General features: G+C 28.9%; 1 protein-coding gene across 1 annotated transcript; it reads right to left on the reverse strand.

Moving 5' to 3' along the window:
- Positions 1-6628: 6628 nt before the first annotated feature.
- LOC124898733 (defensin J1-2-like) lies at positions 6629-7879 on the reverse strand. Its single transcript, XM_047412631.1, has 2 exons — positions 7701-7879; positions 6629-6981 (listed from the first exon to the last, which is right to left on the reverse strand). The coding sequence occupies exons 1-2, from the start codon at positions 7762-7764 to the stop codon at positions 6824-6826; spliced, it is 222 nt and encodes a 73-aa protein (XP_047268587.1). The 5' UTR covers positions 7765-7879; the 3' UTR covers positions 6629-6823.
- Between the last annotated feature and the right edge of the window lie 10737 nt (positions 7880-18616).

Consider the following 18616-nt stretch of genomic DNA (forward strand, 5'->3'; position numbering starts at 1 on the left):
ATGAAGCCATATTTTATGTTATCTAAATGCAATCAAACATCTCTTATTTTATTTTTGACGTTGGTATTGCTTATCTCTATACTTTTTCTTTTGTCTCTATACTTTCTTGTGCACTTACTTCACAATTGTAAAATTTTTTCTTGTGCACTTACTTCACACCTATTTTTAATTGTTAGTTTTTGTGATTTGAGAAAAGAAGGTGTTTATTTTATTTTATTTTTACAGCGTATGGCCATCTCAGACGAGTATAATTTTGGTTTAACTTTTATTAGGTTAGTTTTTTATTTGATTATTATTATTATTATCATTTTTTTTTTGAGTCGAGCATCCATCGAAAATAATCTCTTAGTCCATAAAAGTAATAGTATTAAAATAAAGATAAGTTCTACGTGTACATATATTGTTTTTGTTATTGTTGTTGGTGTTGGAGATATCATATGTGGGTTATAGACTGGTATAATGGCTAGGGTCTTATTTGGACATCACTTGCACAATCACCAATATTAAAAAAGGTAGGCATATCATGCTATGATAGTTTTGGTTGTATTTTCATTAATTCTGAAGAGTGAAAAAAAATATATGTGTTGTTTGGCATTGAGTTAAAAAAAACATGTGTTATTTGAAATTGAGTTATTCATCTATAAAATTGTTTCTTCTACAATTTTGATATTGTTTATTTTATTGTAGTCAAAAGAAAATAAAGACAACTAACTTGTAATATATGAATTCGTTATGAGAAAATCTATGTAGTTTTTTTATGCAACATAGAAGGTGAAATAAGTTACACATAAATAACTTGCGAAATTTTTTAACCGTAAGTCAATCATTGTATTAATTTTATACATCAATAACTTATTTTCTGTCCACCTATCAAACATTGTATAAGTTATACATAGTTTAAATACCTAAATAACTTCACTTTATTTAGTAATCAAACAACCCCCGAACATATTTAAGATGTATAATAGTCATCTAAAATGCCCTCAATTTTAATTAAAATATAGAATGCTAAGAATATAAATAACTCTATGTTAAAAAGAGTTATTTTTAGAATTAAGAATTATTATAATGACTAAATAATTTTTATAGTGTCTAAACTCTAATTGTTGTCAATTCAGACCATCTTGACTTATAAAAAGAATTAAATAGTATAAATATAAACGAGAGATATATTTTTGGACTACATCTAATTTTACTCCTTAATTGTTAGTGCGACACTTATATCCTTCCTCTTTAATTAATTACACTTTTTATCTTCAAAATTTTATGTATATTTTTAAAATTTTATAATTAGTCAATAATTTATTTTTTATATACACTTAAAATTAATTAACATTTGATACACGTGCAACGCACTTACCTTAAACTAGTTTATATTAAAAGTGTGGAGGAGTTTTAAAATGTTGTTTGAACTTAGTCTTCATTAAAAGTCTTCACAACAGACAAAATAGTCATTCACAATTTTTCTCAAATAATTATAATATTAAATATTGTAAAGTTCCTATAAATTAGTATAATTCTTTTGGGATGCTAATCACGACTAATATACATTATAGTACCCTAATTCATTTTGGACTACAATATGTTAGTACAATTTGATACATAATTCTCCAATTTGTATGAGATTAAATTTATTATATGAATCCATGTAGAATAAAAATTAGTCAAACAAAAATTTTTTTACTCGCATTATTTTATATTATTCATCATAAATATTTTGCGCATTAGACACAATTCGTGACGTAACTGTGCAAAGTTCTCCATAAATATTATAATTAATTTTCTTTTGTTCTTTTTTTCCTTTTTTCAAAAATTAAGTCAGCAACAACTTCAAAGATATCTAGGGGATCAATATATGCAAAGGCAGGAAAACGAACAAGCTCAAAAGTTCAGGGCTTCTTCCTATATGGCAGAAGTATTTCGGCAGCAGAGAAGTAAAGTGAACTGGATTAAGCTGAGGGATGATAACACCAAATAATTTTACTCCGTGATCAAGTATAAGAAACTTCAACAAGCTATAACTCAGCTAAAAGACAGTGAAGATGTGATACAGCATGACCCTGAGGAGATTGCTAAGATCTTTGTGGAATATTACCAAAAACTCTTGGGGAAAGAGAAGAGGATCAGGAGGAAGTTGAGTCAGAGATTTATCCAAAATGATCATATACCATCAATGGAGCAACAAATAGAGTTGGTGAAACCATACACCAGAAAAGATGTAAAGCAAGCATTGTTTAGTATTGATGGGAACAAGAGCCCGGGACCTGATGGCTATAGCTGTGATTTTTTCAAAAAGGCGTGGGTAGTGATAGGAGAAGATGTGACTACTGTTGTGTTAGAATTTCCATGAAATGGTAAATTGTTGAAACATATCAATGCTACTATGATATCTTTGATTCCTAAAGTAAAGAACCCCCTGATGGCTAGCCAATTTCGGCCTATCTCTTGTTGCAATGTACTATATAAATGCATTTCCAAAGTGTTATGTGTCAGGCTAAGAAAAGATTTATCTGTACTAGTAGCTGAAAATTAGGCTGCATTTGTAGAAGAAGGTCCTTAGTGCACAATGTTCTCATATGCCATGACTTAATGAGGCATTACAATAGAAAACATCACCTAAATGCCTTATGATAATAGGTTTAAAGAAGACATATGATAAAGTGAATTGGAGTTTTGGATTTCCACAATCCTTCATCCACTTGATGGTGCGTTGTGTCACTATAACTAAGTTTTCGGTTAAAGTAAATAAAGAGGGATATGGATATTTCGAAGGAGGTAGAGAGTTACGGCAAGGAGATCCACTCTCGCCCTTGTTGTTTGTGTTAGTGATGGAGTACCACTCTAGAACACTTAACACAACGAGTGGCCTTCCTGAGTTCAAATTCCGTCCTATGTGTAAGGCTTTGAAACTAACTCATTTAATATTTATAGATGATTTAATGATATTCTGCAAGGGAGAAATTAATTCTATCAAGAGAGTAGTAGAGGCTTTGAATCACTTCAGCAATGTGATGGGGTTGCAAGAAAATGTGGAAAAAACTAGCATAATCTTGACAGGAATGGATGATGTGAAGAATGCAGAGATTGTGACTTACATTGGTTTCTCAATAGGAAGTCTTCCTATTAGATACCTTGGACTTCCTTTATATTTCAAGAAGTGGAGTAAAAATGGATTGGCACCAACTAGTGAAAAAGATCACTACAAGAATCACCGCTGCTTATTCTAAATAGTTGTCATATGCTGGGAGACTACAAATCATTAATGATGTGTTGTTCTCTATCTATAACTTTTGGGGTCTATTTTAATATTACCTCAGAGTTTGGTAAAGGAGGTTGATAGAAAATGTCGAGATTACTTATGGGAGATCAATGTGGAACACAAGAAGATTGCTCTGGTGTCTTGAAAAAAGATGTGTGTTCCAAAAAAATATGGAGGTCTAAACATAAAGAGCTGTCAACAGTAGAATATAGTAGTTGTAAGAAAATTACTCTGACAACTAGCTGGAAAAAAAGATACCCTTTAGGTTAGATGGGTGCATGGTCTTTATATGAAGAATGTTGTGCATGTTTGGGGGCACATACCACCAGTATATAGCAGTTGGTACTGGAAGAAGCTGAACTCCTTAAAGCGTATAATGCAATAATGGTATCAAGGAGAAGGAGATAAATATTTACTCACTCACAATGGAAAATATTCTGTGTCTACTAGTTATCAAACAATGTTATCGGGACTTGTGAAGTCGCAGGAATCTGAGTTGGTATTAACAAGAGTAATGCAACCAAAACACAGGTTCATATTATGGTTGGCTAGGCAGAATAGACTACTAACAAAAGTGAGCTTATTGAAACTGAACATTTCCGTAGCTGATGCAACTTGTTGTCTTTGTGATGAGGATGTAGTAGAGACTGATATCCATCTCTTTGTTGAATGTAATTGAGCATCTGAAGTAAGACATAGAGTAAAGACATGGTCCAAGCTACCAATCCAACGACTAGGAGTGAAGCAACATATACAGAAGGCATTGGAGGAAACTGAAAAAGGAGATAACCACAGCTTTGTGGGGAGCTATGATCTATAATATTAGGCAGGCTAGAAACTGAAAGTTGTTTAGAAATACTCCGTTAGAAGTAAAGTTTGTTATTACACAGATCCAACAGGATATAAGGACTAGACTAGACATGATACAACGCTCTAAGGGAGCACAGAGATGTAAAGAGTTAGTTCACTGTGTAGTTAGTTGATGTGTTTGCTCTTGATGAGGCTTAGCTGACTTGGGGCACTCTTTCTAGAAGGCGGTCCTTTTAGTCTTATATGTTCTTTTTGTGTAAAGATTCTTTTGTTATCAATGCTAATTTCATAGTTATTACCAAAAAAATTAAGTACTAATACTTTGATTCTGTCATATATATGAATTAAAAAAAGAAAAGATTATTTAAAACTACTACTTTACTTTCTATTGTTACATAATATCCCAAATCTCAAAACTAATTATAAATATCTCATTTTTATAATTTCTCTCTCTATAATTCATATACATAACGACCTTCCCATTCATACATTTTTTTGCCTTGTAAAATGACTACAGTCAAGAAGCCACATTCAAATCCTCAAAATTCAATTAACATTCAAATCCTCAAAATTCAATTAACAATCTTCTCCAGCAACATTTAAGAATTCCTTCATTAACAATCTTATCAATTCATAGAATTCTTCACTTTGAATCCTCAAAATTCATCTTTTCGAACTCTATTCTTACAATTTCACTGTTTTAACGAAACTGAAAATTTTCATCTTGAAGCAAACACCGCAACGATCCGCTAAAATGGAAATTAGAATTTTTTTTGTAGTTGTACAATTTAAAAAGTAAATCAGTCAAACAGGATGCCCACAACAGCATACGAAAGTGGTGATTGAAATCTATGGAGTAATTATTAACATTTCTTGAATCTGAAAGGAAAAAACTTGTGTTGTGATTCTCAAAGGAGAGAGTGTATTATTTTTGAGTAGAAAAAAGAGAAAAGAAAAATTACCCAAGGTAGAATGTTTGGTATATGAATATGGTTATTTTGCTTAATTTTTGTATTTATATACATAATTACAAAGTATCAATGGCTACGTATATGTTTGGAGGTAATCGTTCGAGATTTATTGTTATGTATATATGGTGAAACTAATACTGATGTGTTGTTTATTTCAGCACATATAGTTATGTATATGTTATACATTAACAGTATTATACATAGCACAATTATTTATCAACCTATATACATAATTCTGTTATGTATATGTGTTGAAACAGACACTGTTGGATTATTGTATTTTCAAAACATATATATTATAGAGTTAAGTATATGTTTTGCATTAACAGTGTTATACGTAATACAGTTATGTATATGACTTTGTTAGACAAACTGATCTGTGTTTATTTCAGCCTATATACATGGCATTGTTATGTATATGAAAGAATACTAGGCATGAATATTAAGCATTGTTTTATATTTTCAAGTTTTGTTGCATATTAAATTAATATTGATTTGCAATGTATCTTATTATAGGGTATGTAATTCAAATGCAATTGACGAAATCAACCTGGGATTCCTCAATCTCCAATTCTGATCGTTGAAATTGGTTTGGTGTTTCAAAATTTTAAAATTAAAAAGTTGTTACTGAATTTAAGGGATCCATTAATCACAATTACATAAATATAGCGTTAATTGTGTTATGTATTTAAGACAAATATTTTATTTCATTAAGTATAGTTAACTCAGTTAGTTCAGATACATAAGGAGAAGAAATATATATGATTAGCAACTTATGTATAAAAATAGTGAAAGAGCAATTTTAATTAAGAAAATAGAAGAAAAAATGATTATGATAATTATCTTTCAATATGATGAAATTTATGTTATTTACACTTGAAAAAAATATCATATATATGAATTAGAATACATAATCTGCAGCCTTTTAGCTGCAATACAACAACAATAGTGCATATGAGTGCTCGTAATTTTCTCTGCCTATAATTTGTATTGCTTTCCTCATAACTTATTTTTAATTATTCATGAGGTTGGTCTACTCTATGATTGAAAAATATACTATGTTTCGATGATTATTTTTGTAGCTAGCTCATAACTTCATGAGAAAGTTTAAACCAAGTTACTCAGAATAAATTTTATGCAATATAAAATTCGTATCAAATATTTATAAACGTGTAAAATACGTTTTCATAAATTAATATTATTTATAAATATCGAATATCATATCGAATATCTAATACCAAACAAACTTAAAATACATATCATATGCTATACCAAATATCATACTAATAAAACTACAATATCACAAATTTTGATTTGCTATACTAATTCGACATATATCCTATCATGCGCCCGCCCGTGTATTTTGTAGTTGGTAGGATTATAGGAAGAAAGATTTTCTTTTATTTCTTTTCTGTTTATATAAACCAAAAGGAATACAAATTAATTTAGTACGAGTAAAATACCTTTTGAATAAATGCATGTCATATTGCCATTGTGAACTCATGTTACCACTAATATTCAAATGAGTTAAGCTTGGGTAAATATATAGACAAACATTCCAACAAAATAAACTCCAAGAATAACAGAGTCACAAAAACAACCATCAAAGTTAAGAAACAAAAAGATCAATTTCTGAGTACATTTTGATTCTCACTTATTTCTACGATAGATAGCACGAAGATAAAACGATACAAAATACACGATAACATTCATTTTTCTTAAAGAAAAAAAAAAAAGCACTCAAATAAAAAACCAATTAATTCGATAAATAATGTTGGTTGATTTAGCAGTGTTTAGTGCAGAAGCAACGGCGACGGAAGCCACGGCAATGGCCACCAGTAAAGCCCTCAGTCTGACAAACAGAAGCACAATTGCTCTTCCTTACGCATGGTCCTTTGAACCTGTGGCTTTGGGACTCACACTTCCTTGCCTCAGCCATCTCTGTATAAATTCGACATTCATAAAAAACAAATATTATTACGGCACCTAAAAGATAAATATTATATTAATATATTTAACTTTATACTAAGTGAAAAAATATGACAGACGATATGTTATAGTAACAAGCTAAAGTAAATTGTATAATACTACTATAAGATATGGTTACATTGTTGGTGGAGTATATGTAAGTTCAAATCTTAAATAGTCGTAATTACGTACCACTTGTTCCCTTTTTTGGTTTATTGGTGATATTCGAAATTTACTGAAACTTACTAATTGAAATTTGCATCATATATATATATATATATATTTACTGAAACTTACTAATTGAAATTTGCATCATATATATATATAAATGACAGCAGCATGAGTTTGTTATTTTTTTGAAAAAAGAATTTTCAAAAAATACCATACAAGATGAAATTAATAGGGCAATTTCGACAAATACTTCCCTATAATATCAAGAATAAACAATGGACCAGTTTTATCACTGCAATAACCTTACTTAAATTTATTTGAATTACTTTCATTTTTAGTCTTTTTTCCCCCTTTTATACACTTTTTGATTTCAACTTTCCACTGACATATTTAAGACCACAAAGTTAAAGAATATTTATATATACTCAATTTTTTTTTTTTTACTTTTTAAACTTTCTTTCAAGTCAAATTAAGCCAAATAAATAAAAATGGAGGGAGTATATAAAATTACAAGAAAATACCACTGGCAAAAACCAACATCAGCACAAGGAAAATAGTTGCAAGCAATTTCTTGAAGCCAGCCATACTTTTTTTTTTTTGTGCGTGTGTGAAGATAGAGATCAGTATGTAGTGGAAATTAAGAGCGATGAGGCAATTAATAGATAGACAGGTCTATATATAGTAGTTGTGTTAGTATATAGACAAGTCTATATGTAATAGTGGGCTAAATGGTAGTATTATTAAACTGTGGGTGGTGGGTAGTTTTACTTTGAATTATCAAGATTCTAGAATAAAGGTATGCATTTAAGTTCTAATTATAAAAATTATTTACACAAACATATATATTAGTACTATAATTAAGAAACTATAAGTAAATTTATGCTAATTGTGTTTGTTTTTGGATACTCATGATATCCAGGTCAGTTTGTATGCATCTCGACTAATTTTATGAAGTACTTATTATTTTCCAACAGTGTAATTACGAACAACTTTATTCATTAAAACTTGAACATATGAGAATTAAGAAGAAATTGCATGGCTATTTTTTTTTTTCTTTTGCCTCCGCTTGAAGTTGAATTTGACTATTACTTTATTAACTACTAGTTCATATCCCTGAGGAGTGCTAGGAAATCTCTGATAATTATTCATTAGTAATGAGTTTAAGTTAATCACCGACAATATAAGAAATTTTCACATTATTGGATCAAGCAATCCATCTTAGTATTGATATCTTGTGAAAGACTTAAAATGATATTTACATATATAGTGTTTATAATTTAAGCTTTATAATATGATAAAAATGATAAGTAATATACTATCACAAATTAAAATCAATTGATGTACAAATTTTAAAACTATCAACATATACCTTAAATCCTAAAGGTTAAAGAAAAACATGTACACCTAATACATTGAATCATGACAACTCAATATGCGCTAATCTTTGCTCTTGTAGCTTTTTGAAAAATCTTTCCCTATTTTATCAAAATCTTCCTTTATCCCCACCAAAAATAATAAAATAACTAAAAGAAAGACATAAAGAGCTTAAAAAGAAAAACATGAACGTGTGAATACTTTATAGCCCTACCTTTTTTTTTCCCTGAATGCATGTAAAGGGGTGTGATCGGATCGAAATTCTAGCTAGTTTTTACAAAGTGTGAAATTATCTTATTTGGCCATAAAAAATATTTTCTTAATATTGAATCAAGGGTCTATCGAAAACAATATGGACTGTATACATTTATTCTTTTCAAATTTATCCTTTCCAGACCCTATTTTGTGAAAGTAGACTAGGTATGTTGTTGGAATTTTACTTATTTTGAAAATTAATCTTTGTTCAATAATTTTTTAAAATTATTTTCACCCGGTATTCGATATCCATTTTAAGACTTAAATAATTCGAATTTGTATCGATAAGTCACGTTTAACTGAAAGGGTAAAAAGCTTCTTACGAAAGACAAGTCCATACCCAAAACTCAAATAATATGAAATCTTTGATTAACACTTCATTTGTAAATACTTGATTGATGTTTTAATATACCTCTTGCAATATTTGTTGCTCGAGAAAAAAAGCACACAAATAGTAAATTTGTATGCAATATTTATTGTCTATTAGAGCAACATAGTCACACTCTGTTGGAGAAACAAAGAGACTGTATGTATATAAAACATATAAGTATATTAGAAATTTTAGAGAGAACTGTTAAAATTAGATTGAGCATAATAGAGAAATTAATCAGGAATATTAATTTATTAATTTATATTAGTATATTAAAAATATAGTGATCAGTATTTGTTTTGTACGTTTAGACATGGTTCCTTCTTTTAGCTGTTGTTTATACACCTCCAAAAAGTCATATGATTTTGTATAAAAATTTTCCCGATCTGCACATTGTATAAAATTTTTCCCGATCTGCTTGAAAATTTTGCTTTCTTGTTCTAGCGTGATGCTCAATGATACAATTGCAAAACCTAAACACATATTTTGCATTTCATATACTCGCATATACGATGATTTTTCTTTGGAAGAAAAGAATTAAATTAGATGTACAAAACAAAATTCCACAATTAAGAATGTAATCTCATTGTCAAATTCTACAAGGAAGTCGATAATCTAATCAATAATAAAATGCTTAAAATCATTGTCACTGTCACCCTCGACGCCTTTACACCATCCTCGATGTCGAAGTCAAGTCTGCATGAATTTTCCCAAAAAAACCTAAACAATAATAAATTTCTAGTGGATTTCAATTTCAGGAATGCTCAAAGTCTTTGATCGGAGCTTAGTTATAGGCCGGCCACACTAGTCCTCATCACAAGGTGAGTAAGAGTACTTAACGTCGATAAAATGGTTTAAGTGTCAAGAGTTTTTTTTGGAAGATTGAATAACCTACAACATTTGTGAGTTAAGCAAAATCTTTCACCCAAATCATAACTTTTTCACCAAAATTTTCGTATTTTGGGCCAATTGATCGAGCTCTTAGCTACAATACGTTTTTGTTTTTGTTTTTGTTTCATAGAATGAGTAGTATTTTTATTTTTATCTTATAAAATATTTCATTTTATGAATCAAATTTCAATTTTCTTACTATAAGGCCAAGGGTTTGATAAAATATTTATCAATACCGCATTTGTTTGAAAAATTCTCCTTGATTTTTCCTTTTTGTTTCTCAAAACACACAGTGCAATTTTCCAAATTGTTTTCTCATACTTAGCAGTTTGTACTTAAATATATTTTATTCATCTTTAAATCTTAATCCTTACTCCCTTTCTGCAATATTAACTGGTCATCTTACTAAAATTATATGTTTCAAATAATTTGATTACTTATCAAATCAAGAAAAAAATAATTTTTTTATTTTATCCTTAAAATTAATATACACTTTGAAAGTCCCAACAATATTTATTTATGTGACCTCTAAATATTTTTCATAACTTATCTTTAGGTCTATTAATACAAACAAAGGGTATTTAGTAGTAAACTTGATTATTTCATTTATGATTTTTTTAATTGGAAAAGGATCAAAACTATTCCTGAAGTATCTAAGCTGAAACAAAAATATTCTCCATTTATTTTTTGACTCAAAAATACCTCCACCTTAACAGAGTGCCACCAAGCACACTACGTGAGAAAAAAAAGGTCACATGATCATTCCACGTTAGCATCTCATTTACGAAAAACTGCCAAAACTATCTCTAAACTATTTGAAATGGAGCAAAAATATCCTCAATTTATTTTTTTGGCTCAAAATACCCTCAAGTTATTTTTTGACTCAAAATACCCCCAGTTTATTTTTTGGCTCGCAGATACTCCTCACTTTAATGGAGTGCCACCAAACACACCACGCGAGAAAAAGTTGTCACATGACCAATCCACGTCAACATCTCATTTAATACCCATCCGAACCACTTAACCATCCAACTTAACAACCCATTTAATACCCGTACTCAATTCATCTTAAAAATATTCAACCCATCTTCATAAGTAAAGGTAAAGATAGACCCACCATTCATTTCACTCGAACTCTCCGAAAAAAATTTATGTAGAATAGAAATTTTGAGAGAAAAGAAAGTCCTTAGTACATGGGTTGAAACTCGACCCGTCTTTATTATGTCAAAGAATATGGGAGAGTTCAACCCATGTACTAAGGATTTTCTTTTTTCTCAAAATTCCTAATCTGTATTGATTTTTTTGGGAGAGTTTAAGTGAAGACGTGTCATATTTTTTAAAGATCACGGATCAGGTACGGGTATTAAATGGGCTGGTAAGTTGGATGGTTAAGTGGCGGATAGGTATTAAATAAGATGTTGATGTGGCCTGACCATGTGGTAATTTTTCCACAGCATGTGTAGGTGACACTCCATTAGTAGGGGTATTTGTGAGTCAAAAAACAAACCGAGGGATATTTTTGAGCCAAAAAATAAATAAAGCGGTATTTTTGCTCTATTTCGAATAAATCAGGGGTAGTTTTGACCCTTTTCGTAAATAAATATTAATATGGACTGAATTCTGAATATGTGATATTTTTTTTCACGTAGTGTGTTTGATGGTACTTTATTTAAATGAGGGGTAGTTTTGAATCAAAAAACAAACAAAGAGGTATTTTGGAGTCAAAAATAAACGAAGAATATTTTTACTCTATTTCGAATAGTTCAGGGATAATTTTGACCCATTTCTATTTTTAAATATAATGCAAAATAAAGAATACTCAACTAATATGAGACGGAAGGGATATTTACTACGACGGATAATATAAAGTTAATTCTCCTTTGGAAAGGAAAAAAATGCAAATAAACATCCTTAGATTGTTTATTGCAAGATATAGCAAAACTTTTAAGTTTGCAAGTTATAAAAAAATTAATATAAAAAAAAAAAGAAAAAAAAGTGTTTTTCATTTTATTTTTAAAAATAAAAAACAAATTTTATATAAGAAGAAAGAGACTTTATACCAATAAAAAGGATATCTGCTATTATTATGATATTAATCATCCCCTTTGTTCTCTCTCAAATAATTTTCTCTTTCTTTAACTATACTATTTTCTCATTCTTCATAACATTCATATGTTTTTTTTTTTTTTTTCAATTCTTCGTTATCAAACATAATTTTTTTTCTTCATTACGATTTTCTTTTAAATTGTTTCGCCCTAATTGTCTTATTTTTTTTCTAATAATTTCTAATTCATGAATTTTGAATTTGCAACAATATTGATGGTAGAATTACTCTATGAAAACTGATGTTAATAAATATATATGTTAATAATTTTTTTTAATCTGTAATATATGCAATCTAGTATTCATGTATTATTTTAAATGATTGAGTTAAAATCAATTTATATATAACAAAATTATATTTCTGATGTATTCTTATAATTTTTAGTGTATGAAAACAATATAGAACACAATACAATATCATGCATTATTTTAAACGATTAAGTTGAAATCAATTTATATATAACAAAATCACATTTTAGATGATTTTTAACCAATGGTGTATTCTCAGAATTTTTAGTGTATGAAAATAGTATAGTACACAATATAATATTCGTGGATTATTTAATAAATTACGTTGAAACTAGTTTATATACTCATTTCATACTTAAGTAATTTTTTTTTTGAGTTCTCAATGTATTAAATTGATATTAAAATTGGTATCATTGAAGTTTCTCATATATCACATATGTATTGAGTGAGTTTTATGAATGTGACAATTAATACAAAAAAATATGTTGTATGTTAACATTTTTAGAGTATGTAATGGATATTACATGGAAAACTGTCATCATATTGAAAATTAATTAATTAATAATTATTTGATGTCAAATAATTTTTTGTTAAAGTAAAAAAATAATCAGTATTAGTCATGGTTGATATTGGTGTTTGCTTTCTGACAGAAGAGTATGAAGTCAATTTTGGATGAAGAAAGAGTATAAGTGGTGAAATCAACGCATAATAATGATATATAATAGAATTCAAGCAAAAAAAATTGATAAACGAAACGAAATTGAATCCTCAAAAATAGAGTTGTTTGATAGATATCAAAGTTGATACTCAAATAATCCCCAAAGGAAGATATTTGTTTATGAAGATGAATTAAAAAGAAAAAAGAAAAAAGAAAAAAAAGAAGTATAATTAAGATGAAATGTGTTTGAGGAAAAAAATATCTATATCTATATATATATATAATAAAGTAAAGAAGTTAGCATAAAATTATGCCAAGTGGCATATTAAGAACTAGCCACTTGGTATTTTGGTAACAAAAATCTATTTTGTTGGCAAAAAAATTTATTTTACTGATTAATTATTTATTTTATATACATATTTTTAAATTTTCATATCTATTTTCATATCATATTGTGGTAAAAAATATTTAATAAACACTATTATTTATTTTTATTCTATTATTTCATATTTTCATATTGTGATAAAAATAATTATAATTGACTCCTATGAATGAGCATTATTATAATTATTTATATATTTCAACTCTATATGTATAATAAAGCAAAATGTTTGATGAATACTTTTGTTTATTTTTATTCTATTATAAAAAATAATTAGAATTGACTCCTATTAATGGACACTATTATAATTATTTATATATTCCACATTGTGGTAAAAAATAATTAAGTTTGACTTCTATTTAATTAGTATATAGATTATTTCATAGATATGTAAGACTTTAACATATTCGATATAAAAATTTTGTCAATTACTCCTAATTCCTCTATCATTAGGAGTAATTCCATAATTTGTATTCTAAATATATATTCCGATCAAGTTATAGGAGTAATTCCACAATTTGTATTCCAATTTTCAAATATATATTCCAATCAATCAAGTGATTTAAGAAGATCATCCATCAATTACTCCTAATTCCACTATCATTAGGAGTAATTCCACAATTTGTATTCCAAATATATATTTCAATCAAGTTATAGGAGTAATTCCACAATTTGTATTTCAATTTTCAAATATTTAGTGCAATCAAACGATACTCCTAATTCCATAATTTGTATTTCAATTTTCAAATAATATTCCAATCAATCAAGTGATTTAAGAAGATCATACACATGGTAGATGGATATGGTAAGTGAATTGTAGATTTTCTTACTCCCATGGATGAAAAGTAGATGACTATGGTAACTGAATCGTATATATATATATATTAAATCAAACCTTTACACTGCCAATCATTACCATATATGGCTATGGTAAGTGCTACTAAATTGTAATAAACTAATCATGAGGCAATAATTTTATATGAAAAAGTAATATATTCTAATCATAGTTGATTTTAACCAATTTTACCTGTAAAAATTACTATATAATAGGATGATTCCTATGCAATATGAACATTGAAGCTATAGAGGCATCTATAGAAAAAGAATCACTTAACTCATTCGCTTCATTAATATTCTGGCTGCTAAGATTGACTTAATCAAAGAGGTTTCAGGGACAAAATACAGTGGTGTCTAAAAGTGCGAGTCGTGCGATTGTGAGTTATTCCTGATCGTGAAAAGGAAGATAATCCACAATTGATAGAGATGGTGCTGTAGGACAAAAAGGTATTGATATATCAATTTAAAAATTAATTGTACATGTATATATTGATGTTTTTCAATTATGGATATAACATAGGTGTTGAATGTATAGGGAGATCGTATCCATGCAACTATTGGGAGATATATTATGCGTTTATTCAAGGGAAAAATAAGTGAGTTAGGGCTATATATAATGAAAAAAATTTGTGGTTGGTCCAAATACTTTCAAGTTTAAGACCACTAAGCACAGGATGAGGTTGACATTCGCAAATAGAACAGTGGTTGAAGAAATAAATGATCCACTTTTTGGTATGAATATCTTCAATATACGACCTTATAAGCATTTGATTGATCAAGTGAATGTTGACGAGAATGAATTATTTGGTAATTATCATAACAGATTTATATTGTAATATACATTATTATTTTCATTATTTTTTAACCAATAACCAACTTATTATTATTTTTGGATCTATATTAAATGTCGTTGGTGAGATTGTTGGCCATGGGGCAATTCAATCGCACAAACAAAATGATAAGATCAGTGTCTTTATGAATGTCGAGCTAAAAGACCACGAATAATCTCATGTTTTATGAATAGAATTACTAATTTCTATAGAAATTACATTTTTTCCTTTGTTATGATGATGAATACTTTCATGTAGGTTGAACAACATTGAGGCTACTTTTTGGGGTGATTTTGTAGAACAAATCACTCCATATTTGGATGGATCCAACACTGCTCCAATCGTAGTTATTATACAGTTCATTCGAGCGCATAAATTTCAAGGTACAAATTGTCTTGTGTATAGTTAACCAAGTAATTATATAGTTAACAACCTATGTATGCTTAACTTTGTTTGTATTTGTGGATATAGATAAGTACTCTGTCTGTAATACTTGGCATTCTTTAAAGCTATGGGTTAATCCCGATCTTCCTTAAGTTGTTGATTTTAAGACCAGGTTTTCAATCAATCTATATTATATTATATTATATTATATTATATTATATTATATTATATTATATTATATATTTTTTCCAATTTTAATTGCACAACTACAAATATAGCAAATTAATAAATAAATACAATTTGATAGGTGTGCGTGGAGATAACACTTTGAGAGTTAGCCAAATTTTAACTCAGCGTTCTTATTCTGTTTCGGATGAGCTACTGTTTGGATATGTGGAGGGTAAAACTATTGTGCAATTAGTTGAGTGTCTTCATGTGAGTATAATTTGGCATGCATTTGGAATTAACAAATAAGCAATTGATCCAGAAAATTAATTCTTAATAGAATTTTTTTTTATATGTGATAGGAGGGGAACTTTTGGATATATGCAGCCATTTTTCATATAGAAATGGAAAATGGTCGGTCATATATGGGTTGCAAAAGGTGCCCTAAAAAGATCGTAAAAATTGAAAATAAGTTTCATTACAAGAAATGTGATCCCTGGATCATTCTGCTGCTCATAGGTTTGAGCCCAATTGTGAATATTTTAAATGAAATTTTGAAATGTGATTCAAAATTTATATTGTAAACTTTTGTTCCCAATATAAACTCTAAGTGAGAGTAATGGACGGTACTGGTTTTATTTCTTTGTTGCTTTAGGATCGCGAAGCAACAAAGATCATAAGGAAGTCTTCTGCTTAATTGAAAGGACAGGTAGACAAGGTATGTTAATGTCGTGTTTAATATAGAATTTGTATTAGACTTTTCTGAAGGCATAGTTTGTTGTTATCTATATTGTTTTGGAAAGAACCATTTTACTACATAAATTACTATGTATTTTGGCTTATAGACTACTGATTTCGATGATGATGGTGCTTATCCAGTGAAGCTCGATACTATTCTTGATAAAAATGCCTTGTTTAAGGTGGCTGTCAAGAGCCATAATGTAGAACAACATGTTGAGGTTTATACCATCCTTAAGATTTGTGATGATGAGAAACTTACCAAGCAGTTTCAACCTTCTTGTAGTGACAACGATTTTTCAGTATTTTTTCATTTATACATAACTCAAAGCACACTAGTTTCTAATGTTCACAACTAGTGGCGGAGCCACCTTGTGATTAGGGGGTTCATTCGAACCCCCACCGACAAAAAATTATACTATTTCTATATAGTGAAAATTCTTTTTTATATATATATATAATTGATGTTGACCCCCTTTGACTAGTTCGTATGCCTATGTTTTTTGATTTTGAACCCCCTTGGTGAAAATTCTGGCTCTGCCACTGTTCACAATTATATATCAATACCTTAAAGGTTTGTGACCAATTGTTAATATAATAATTTCATAATCATAGGATCCAGATTTCAACTGTGAAAAGGTTACTGCTGAAACTCATGAAATCACGGTGATTTCAATGTTGCCTTTTCTTCTATTAGAGCTGTTTATTGTTGATAATTTTGAAATTAAAGTTGCCCTTACATTGTAGGATTCTAATCCTGATAATAACTTGAATACTCCAACAAACACTCTGACCAAGAGAAGTTTATTGGAGGTTGAATCGCTTGGCACAGAAGTTGAAGATAACTCCAATGCACAACTCTCAAGCACTAAGCTTAATAAAGTGGTTAAGAAGGAGAAACGTGCATGAGTTAGAGCATCCAACAAGCTTGAAGACGATAATTAGAGAAATGATTGTTTTTATGTTTTTCCAAGGAATTAGTTTTGTTGCGAACAACATGTTTTTGTTGAGACCTATTTAATTTGATTCTAAGGCTTAATTAATATGGACTATATTTGTTGTTTTATTTCTTGAAAATGTAATAATCCACTTTTGTTATGGGCGTGATGTTCCAGTTTATAAAGAGCTTTATTGATTCTATTGCTTGAGTATTTAAACCAATATTTGCTCTTTTGTTATTCAATTTAGTGGATTACTTTAATCATTTTATGCACAGAGCAGTTACTCTATCATCTGTATTCTGTATGACCTTTATAATAAAACTACTATGAGATATTGGAAAAATATGTTGGTTTTCTCGGCATCACACGTAAGGCTTTTAAATTTTAAAACTTTTTTTATTACGACCTGAGAGGATGCAAGTGTGGAACCTTTTGCCATTTTTATCTACCTATATATTATGTTTAGTAGAATTTGTTAAGGCTTACTAAATAATAAGGATGTTACTTTCGCACTGTATGTATTGTACTATTAGTGGCCAGATGTGGAAGCTTTCTATCATGTTTGAGAAGTTCCTCTTATTCTGTTTAAATTCTTGTGTGAGTATGTTGAATAATACCATCATATTTTTTGTATAAATTGACTATTGCATCTTAGAGTTATCTCCCATTTTGGGCTCTCCTCATTCCAGCTGCACGGTTGTTACTTTTCTCAACTTTTTTATCTTAAAATTTCTTGTTCACTCAAAATATTATTTACAATAGAAAGTTTACTACTGCTTTTATATTACTAGGATTTGGAGCAATCAGGAAGAATGTATTTAGGTTACCTGGTGATTAGAAAACCAACCAGAAGCACAAAGATTTCTGGTTGTAGGTTGACAGAAATATTTTGTAGTCATTATTATTGTTCTAGCCAAAATATAATTCTTGATTAGTAGCTTAGAATGTACATCCAGTAAACCTTGGTTTTTGGTTCTTATGATCACAAAGAAATTTGTCAAATGGAGTATGTAGATTCACTTGACAGGCATTTTCAATAGGCTCTTCCTTTTGCCTCTTCTTTTTGTTTCTTGGAGCTTATGACTATAAAGTACTTTTGCAGACAGAATATCTTTAGATTTACTTGGCAGGCACTTGCATTTGTTTTTATATAGTTCTTCTTCATCCTCTATTTCTATCTCATATGAGTGGTATTATACTTCTTAATAGTTTGTTGAGGGTGATCATTTCTATTGGATGGTTTCTATTTTCAGCAATCAT

Source organism: Capsicum annuum, chromosome 5, assembly GCF_002878395.1.
Source record: "Capsicum annuum cultivar UCD-10X-F1 chromosome 5, UCD10Xv1.1, whole genome shotgun sequence".
Classification (NCBI taxonomy): Eukaryota; Viridiplantae; Streptophyta; class Magnoliopsida; order Solanales; family Solanaceae; genus Capsicum; species Capsicum annuum.